Source organism: Asparagus officinalis, chromosome 9 (assembly GCF_001876935.1).
Source record: "Asparagus officinalis chromosome 9, Aspof.V1, whole genome shotgun sequence".
NCBI classification, from domain to species: Eukaryota; Viridiplantae; Streptophyta; class Magnoliopsida; order Asparagales; family Asparagaceae; genus Asparagus; species Asparagus officinalis.
The window spans coordinates 17807873-17816238 of NC_033802.1; the positions used below are offsets into that span (position 1 = coordinate 17807873).

At 37.6% G+C, this 8366-nt stretch overlaps 1 protein-coding gene across 1 annotated transcript in view; it reads right to left on the bottom strand.

The window, feature by feature from the left end:
- LOC109824279 (nifU-like protein 2, chloroplastic) overlaps positions 321–8366 on the bottom strand; it is an 11049-nt gene continuing 3003 nt past the window's right edge. Inside the window, exons 3-4 of the mRNA XM_020390845.1 lie at positions 2811–3121; positions 321–727 (exon numbers count right to left, since the gene is read on the bottom strand). Coding sequence (XP_020246434.1) covers positions 539–727; positions 2811–3121 — 500 coding nt within the window. The 3' untranslated portion in view covers positions 321–538. The remainder of the gene's footprint in view (positions 728–2810; positions 3122–8366) is intronic.

An 8366-nucleotide genomic window follows, 5' to 3' on the forward strand; every position in this document is an offset into this window, starting at 1 on the left:
TACTTTATTTGTGGACTATAAACCAAATGAATTATAAGCCAAGCTCCCAAACATGCCTAAGATTTCCCTACAGTCCAAGGATACAACAGAGGTTTCCAATGCTGGCTTTGAATCATCTACATCCTTGGTTTCGGAGCAATTGTACACGTCATCACTAAGATTTCCCGCAGTGACTAATACCCCTGCAGAAGCTCCCACGAAGAAGCGATGATATTGAGCAATCACGAGTTTGTTAAATTTTCCTACAATCAAGGATGCAGAGGATTCAAACTCAACATTTAACCTTATCAGTAACAGCACAACAACATAAATGCAGAGTCAATACATCAAAAACGAGAATGATATTTCATTTATCTCTCTGAATAATATTTGTTACATTCTTATTCGCTATGGATCACAACAATATCGTACTGCATACTGGTCTGTAGGTAAAATTTCAAGATACCACTGCTTCCAGATAAACAGTGGAAACTATACAGAGATAGCTCCCTTTGAGGGTATGAAGTAATACACGAGAGAGACGAGCTCCTGATGGATATTATAAAAGTTGAACTGCAGCAATTGCAGGGATCTTCTCTCTCAGTTTCTGCGTCAATGCAACCCTAACAGTCATGACTCCTGCTGCTGGCCCCGAAAGTCGAACTTTAACTATTGGCTCCTCAATGGCAACAAGTTCAAGCTCACCGCCACCTGTACCTACGAGGTATGGCCTTATCTCATCAAGTACCTGAGACATCAGCAATCACAAGAAAATGTTTAGTTTGAAAAAAAGGCGATGGATACTTCAATAGCTGGATCAATGCAGCAAGAAGAAACGATAACAAAAATCTTGCGAAATGTCAGTTTCATATATAAGTACAAATCAAAATCAAAATTTAAGGCATAGTACCAACATAACTTTCGTAATGGATGATAACAATAAAGGCTACACTTGCGAATGGAAAGAAACCAGTGGAAAGAAACCAGAGATGACGACACTAATGACATTTTAAAGGGCAAAAGAATGCTTGGCCATTGCAGCACTTGAGGTTTGTGGTCAAATGTTTAGCTGACAATGAAATGAATGCCTTCAGCCTGGGAGAGTGATGGTAAATTTATAGTAGGTTAGTCTCTCATGGAACAAGAAAAACTTCAAAGGAAAAATATAGCTCATAATCCCTATGTGTTCTGTGAAGGCACGATAATGGGCTAGGTTCCGACATTCTGAAATTCCAATAATAGGCCATTCCTAACTAAAGAAGGGTACTCATCATTAGACTTGATGGATGAGAATGCTGAGTTCATTCAAGAAGAACCTCATATCTACAGAAAGAACTTCCCTCTCGTAGTCCTTTGAACTTAGAAGATACTCAGGCTGCTATAATGAACATTTGATGAACTTGTCCTTCACAAACCTAGCACTTGCATGCAGGGTAAAGGTTGTAGCTAAAATAACAGACTTGCATGTTCCAAGACATCATTTTCTCATGTGAACTGATTTTGATCAATTATCCAATACCAACACCTGGAAGGTTTAATAATAGCAGGTCATATAAAAAGTTAAAAAGCCTTCTCATTTTCCACACTGTACCTTGATCTGTAAACTGAACAGAAAAAGCGCATATCCAGAAAGTTCACTGGATTTTTATGCATCATGAAAGGCTCTACCTGGTTCACGGAAAAATCCTAACCAATAAAGACAAGAGAACCATTCTTAATCACCTTGTCATCATCATCATCATCCAAGCCTTTTCTCATAAAAATATTGCTAGATATGGAGAACGAGGCAGATCCAGAAAGGAATCGAAGAAGTTTTAGGAGCAGCTTGACAACCTAACGTCAACTCAAATTGGTGCCAAGATCCATGTTAAAGCAAAATAAACAAGAGTGGATTTGTCAAAGAACCCTAACTGCTATTTGACAAGTCGGAGACCAACCTTTTTCTGTGAGACATTAGTATATTTCATAGCTACCATCATCAATGACTTCATGGAAAGTGGAAGCATGAACAGTAACCATTAAAAATAAGCACACAAGATTTACCAACAATCAGAAAACAGAAAAAATATAGCAAAGATATACATGGTTGGGCCACAGCTGACCTATAGAGTAGAGCCCAGCAAAGACATTCAATACAAGAGTACAAAATTAAGCCACGCACTCGATACTCTTGAAACCCTGTAGGAGATCTCAAGAGTATTATGTTCTTTGTTTTTAAATTCATTTCCATTTTGCTTCCTCAACCTGTGTTCTAGGAGAAAAATGAAAATAATAATAAATAATCAAGAAATAGTCTCCCATGTTTCATGACTTCCAATTCTTGAGATTGAAGGTCATTCAAAAGAAGTTTTCCTAGGTGGCATCTCGGATTCAAACAATATGGAAAATCTAGTTCACATCTTTTTCCTTTTCAAACTATAAGTTCACAGCACGAATGTCAAGGGAACAGGGCTAGATTCCTTGTTTCTTTCACCTCCAAAATCTATCTTCCAAATAACATATTATGAATTCTAAGGAGAAAGACTCTAAAGTCATCTAGACAATGAAAAATAAAAGAAAATGAGGTAATGATGTAAGTTTTAACATAATGCATCACATTTACCTCTAAGACACAGTACCAATCAAGGAGCCAAGGTCAAATACATCTGTATTTATGAACTTGCCAACTAGTATGCTAACTTTAATTCCCATACATATCCAAACGCACCAAACTGTAACTCATTCACTTGAATACACATTCAAATAAAAGTAGAGAAACTTATTAAAGTGTATATTAGCTGTATAAAACAAATTAGTCATACTAAGAAACAGGAACACTTTTAAATAATTACCTTCTCAATGTTCTCTGCATTTAACTCAAGACCTGTCTCCGCGTCAGTTATGGGTTCCACTGCAACAATTTCTGGAATTTTTTCCATCAAACGACGCTCAATACCCATCTTCATTGTCATCGTAGAGCTTGGGCATGATCCACATGCCCCTTCTAGTTTTAGTCTTACAACATTCCCATCAATCTCGTGTAATGCTACATTTCCTCCATCTGCAATAAGATACGGACGCACTTCATCTAAAACAGACTCCACATTTTCTGCAGTGAGTGGCAATTCCACTACCGGATCTGGAGTAGCAACAGCTTTAATCGCTGGCAATGACAGAATCATTTAGATTTTTGTAAGAGGAATTAATGCATATAGCTAAAACAAACTGAAATAATGAGATAAGCTATTACATGCTTTATTACCATACATGAAGGAATACCATACATGAAGGAATAGAAACTGAGGCACCTATACATGGAATTATAATAAAATTTATGTGGAAAATGAAAATCCAAGAAAATGTGTTCTTCTACATCCTACTTAATTGTCTATCCACAGGCAAATTGCAATATATAAATGTCAGGAAAACCCGAAAAGAAATCTACTTTCTAATGCATACAGTGTAGGAGAGGTTTCACATCTTCCATGAGAACACAATTCTTAGGGGATCTCATAGAACCAAGCCTAACTGAGCCCACAGGAAAAGCACGTGACATCTGGATGGTATCATAATTAAAACCTTTGCCCATCAAAAAGGTGCCAAAAGACTGTAACTGAGTGTTAGGAAGGCACCAAAAAGTTCTGTCAAACTTCTACAATCAGCTATCAACAATTCAAACTCATGTCAGTCCTCTGAATTTTAACGCCCCAAGTTGCATAACTACAAAGTTCACTTCGATGAAAACAAATCCCTTGAATTGTAATTAATAATATTCTGGAGAAAGCTTTATGATACCATAGCTTAAAGTCCAATTCAGAAATTTGGTTGTGATATAGTTTAACTTATTTAGTAAAAAAAATTGTGATGGATTAAGCAATTTGGTTGATAATATTGTTTTTCTTTCTTGGGTTAGAATAAGTGTAAGGAAAGGGTGTTGACAGGGATGAGAGTATAAGATCTTATTCTAGAAGAACTTGGTGTAGATGTGCTCGAGATATTTTTTTTACTTGATTTAGTTATTCTGTGCAACTCTTTTACAATATGCAACTCTCCTTTGGCTTAGATACTAATACTAGACTTAGAAGACAAGTGTTTACAGGGTCAAACCCGAATACAATACCCAATAGGTCCAACCGGCATCAGCCCGACATGTCGGTGCATGGCCAGAGCCACCAACCGGTTAGAACAATCAGTTTAATGCCTAATGCTTTGCTACTTCTTTTCATGATTCACTTATGACTCTATTGACGTCTTCCAGGTTGAAATTCAAGGCTAATCCCAATAGAGAGATGACATGAAGTGGGGACGGATAAGGGGTTCTTTTGTGGAAGTTGAATGAGATCGACAATAGACATTAATCTGAAAAAGAAAAACTTAAAATCACAATTAGAATGGAATCACTCCAGAAATCCCTAGAATCAAACTTTTCTCATTCCAAATTAACCGCCGCTTACAAAGAAGGTTCTCTCTCTTAGAGAATTTGAGATAAAGAGAAAATAACACAATCGAATCTAAACATGATCGACGCTTATCAACTAAATCAGATTAAAACAATGAAAATCCTATCATGAAAATAACCTCATTCTTATCCTAACAATAACTAAAGCAAAAAATGAAAGTATCTCAAACACATCTATAACAAGTTCCTCAATATAGAATCTGATACAATGATCCCTATCAGTTCTCCACGGCTTAGAGATTCACATATGGGGAATGCTGATGCTGGAGCGAATCTGGGTCAAGCTTTTGAACTTCTTCTGCTTGTAGCTAAGAATCCTCTTGTGGTGAACATCTACGTCATTGAATTAAGTACCCCTAAAATCCTTGTCTACAGTCGATATTATCTCATTACAGAATTTGCCCGATCAAATCTGGTTGTGGTACTCTATCTAGCAGCATAATAAATAATAGCGAGCTAGGTTATGCCCATCGCTTATGGCATATCTAGCTCTTAAGTACTAGATCCGTGCCTATGACACTGTAAGGACCGGTTTGCCCTAAATGGAGCTTCTTTATAGTTCTAGCGATAACATGTCAAGTCACACTCGAACAATCACCCATGTCATAAATTCTTGCACACGGCTATGACTATCAACTACCATTTTATCGAATTCATTACTAAAAGCAATTTTCCATCTTATTTTTAAAGGTACATGTGTCGTGAAAATGAGTCTGTTGAAGCACTAAATATGGATTGAAAGGTATCGTTACTAAGTCTATTGATTTTCTAGGTTGACATCCAATTACAACTACAAAATGACTCAATTCTATGAAACTATTTGAAGAACTAATACGAGTAGGTCATGATTAAAATCAAATATGTCGTGCTTCCCCACCCACCAACGGACAGAAGGACACACAACAAGCTGACATGTTGCACCCGCCTTCCTCGCACCTGCTTATGCATTTTGCACAAAACCCCATTAAACTCCCAAATTTGCATATACATATCACAACTCTAATTATAGTCTGTTCTGATTATCCCCAAGACCCCATGTGTGTCACTAGCTCAACTCCATGATGAAACCCTAAACACATATCCACAAATCCAAAACTTACTATAACCTAACCATACGTGTGTGTGTGTATACATATAAATATAAATATAAATATAAACATAAATATAAATAAATATATGTGTGTGTGTGCGCGCGCGCGTGCGCACGCGCGAGCGAATCTGAACAAACAATGCCTTATTCGAATTCGAATTCGGCTCAATTAGCGGTATTCGTATTCGTGTTCGAATTCGACTCGAATAATATTTAGAATTCAAATTCGCTTCGTTTAGTTGTGTTCGTGTTCGGTAACTATTCGCGAACATTCGATTAACAATATTTCGTATTTTGGTATAAAATTATTCATTAACTAAGTTGTTATAAACTAAATGAATATGGAAATGCAGACTCAAAAAAGTACACAGATTAATTGCAAAGGGTTTTTTTACCTTTCCAGTGAGAAAAAAATCAAAGAATCACGGCACAAAATCTCCAAGATCTACAAAGATCGAGGGAAGTGGGCGTCGTCGCGGGGAGGGGCGAGGGCGTCTTCGGAGAGGGAGGAGGACGTCGTCGCGGGGAGGGACGAGGGCGTCGTCGGAGCGGGAGGAGGGCGTCGTCACGGGTAGGGAGGAGCATAAGTCATCGAGAAATGGAGATAAAAGATGGGGACTTGGGGAGTTCGGCTGCCTGATCTAGGGTTTAGGAGATGGCAGAAAGCTATTTATATTGGGTCATGAGGTGTTGGGAATAAATCTGAACCGTTTGTTGATGATCCAAAGGAGACTGATATGTGAAACCCTAGGTCCCTTAACATGTCTATTTATATATGAGTAGAAGTTGTAATAAAAATTTTGATGGGTAATATTTACAACAAGTTTAATAAATAGGATTAACATATAAAAAGTTATAAATAGTTAATAATCAGTCGAATCAAATATACCTTTAGTTTAAATTCTATTCGTTTATAAGCCGAATACTGAAAAATATTCATTTAGTATTAAATGAACTATCGGATCGAATATGACTGAATATCTGGACGAATATTAGTCGAGCTGTTTATTAAATATTTTGTTCACTTCCACCCCTATGCGTGCGTGCGTGCGCGCGCGCGCATTCATATACATATACATATACGTGTGTGTGCGCCTACTTATTCTCAACAACCTACCTTTCCTCTTCTTCTCAACCCTCTGTCACCATCACAACCCAAAACTCTCCCCGTGCCATCATGATTGACCCCCTTTTCAAACACCAATGTCTCCTTCTCTTGCATAATCAAATAACTCTCTACTCCACCTACTTGCAACAAAACCCTTCAACTCTAACGCCGAACTGAAGGTACCACAAACACCACCTCTATTGCCTATGCACCATCAAACCCACAATAAAAATCCATCTTCCCCTTTTGTTTTCATGTGCACGCACTCAAGCGAGAAAGAGAGAGAAAGAAGAGTTAAGCAGATTTATGGGAGATGCACACTTGCCGAAGAGGAGCGCAATTGTGGAGATGATGCCACAAGGAGCGGGGATGGCTTTGACAATAGATCTTCATACCTATTGTTATTGGCTTGTCACCTTGACACGTGCCCTTCCATCAAATATTGGATAATACGGCGTGATAGATTTAGTTATGTCCATGGCCGATTTGCTTACAATAGTTTTGTTAATAGGTCTATTGGATTAAGTCCTTTTGAAGCCGTAATTAGATATCAACCTAGGAAACCAATAGACTTAGCATCAATATATTTAGGTCCTAGATTTGGTGCTTAGTGAATTCATTTGCATAAGCATGACCTACATCTAGAAACAAAGCGTAAAATTGCTTTGAGTACTGAATCTTATAAATGGATAGCAGATAATTATAGATGTGTGCAGGAGTTTACAACAGTTGATGGGTGCTTGTTAAATTGTGACCTGAGACGTTCACATCAGGAACCATGAAGAAGCTCCATGCATGGCTAACAAGCCCATATTGGACAACTAGGCATATTAGACCGAGTGCGTATGAGCTGGGATCTGCTAAAGGAGATGCACATAAGCCCTATTTTCAATATAGAAGATCTAGTTCCTTATAACGAGCCAATGAATATGACAACTTTTATATAACCACTTCACCATCAGTCAACTTGCCGTCATCGCCTACTATGCTAACAAACAGAGGACTACAAATGTGATCGAGCAAATCCTAAATAATAAGATAGTATTGATTGACTGTTGAGAAAGAAATTCAGAGTTAGTACTTGACTCATTGGCGTGGACGTCCATCATCAGAGGATTCTTAGCTACAGGTCCAAAATGTTCAAAAACTTAACTCAGGCCTACCCTAGCAAAATCACAATCAGTCACCAGAGACGAATCTCTGCAAGCCAAGGAGAGTTGATAAGGATCAGATTATTAGATCTTATTCTAAAGGAACTTGGCGTAGATGTTTTCGGAGATTTTCAAATTTGATTTGGTTATTGTTAGAATAATAATGAGGTTATTTTCATTGACAGGATTGATGACATTTTAGTTTGTTTTAGTTGATACGTATTGATCTTGTTTAGATAAGACTGGGTTATCTTCTATTTATTTTAAACTCTAAAAGGGAAAAGACCTTTATAATCGGCGAAGAATTTGGAATGAGAAAAGATTAAGCTTAGATATTTCTAGAGTGATTTCAATTGTCATTAAAACTTTTCTTTTTTTAAGTTACTCTCAACTGTTGATCTCATCTAAGTAACAAAAAACTCAATCTTCAAATAAATCCCAACCACCTCACTGTTACGTCGTCCTCATCTCCACAAACCGCAAAAAACCAAAGCCCCCTCCGCCTCTTCTTTTCTTCACGGTGCAGATCGCAAATTTCCCCTCCTCTTCTCTCAAGTACAAGTAGAGACTTTGTGTCTTCTCCAGTTGCAGAACCTCTTC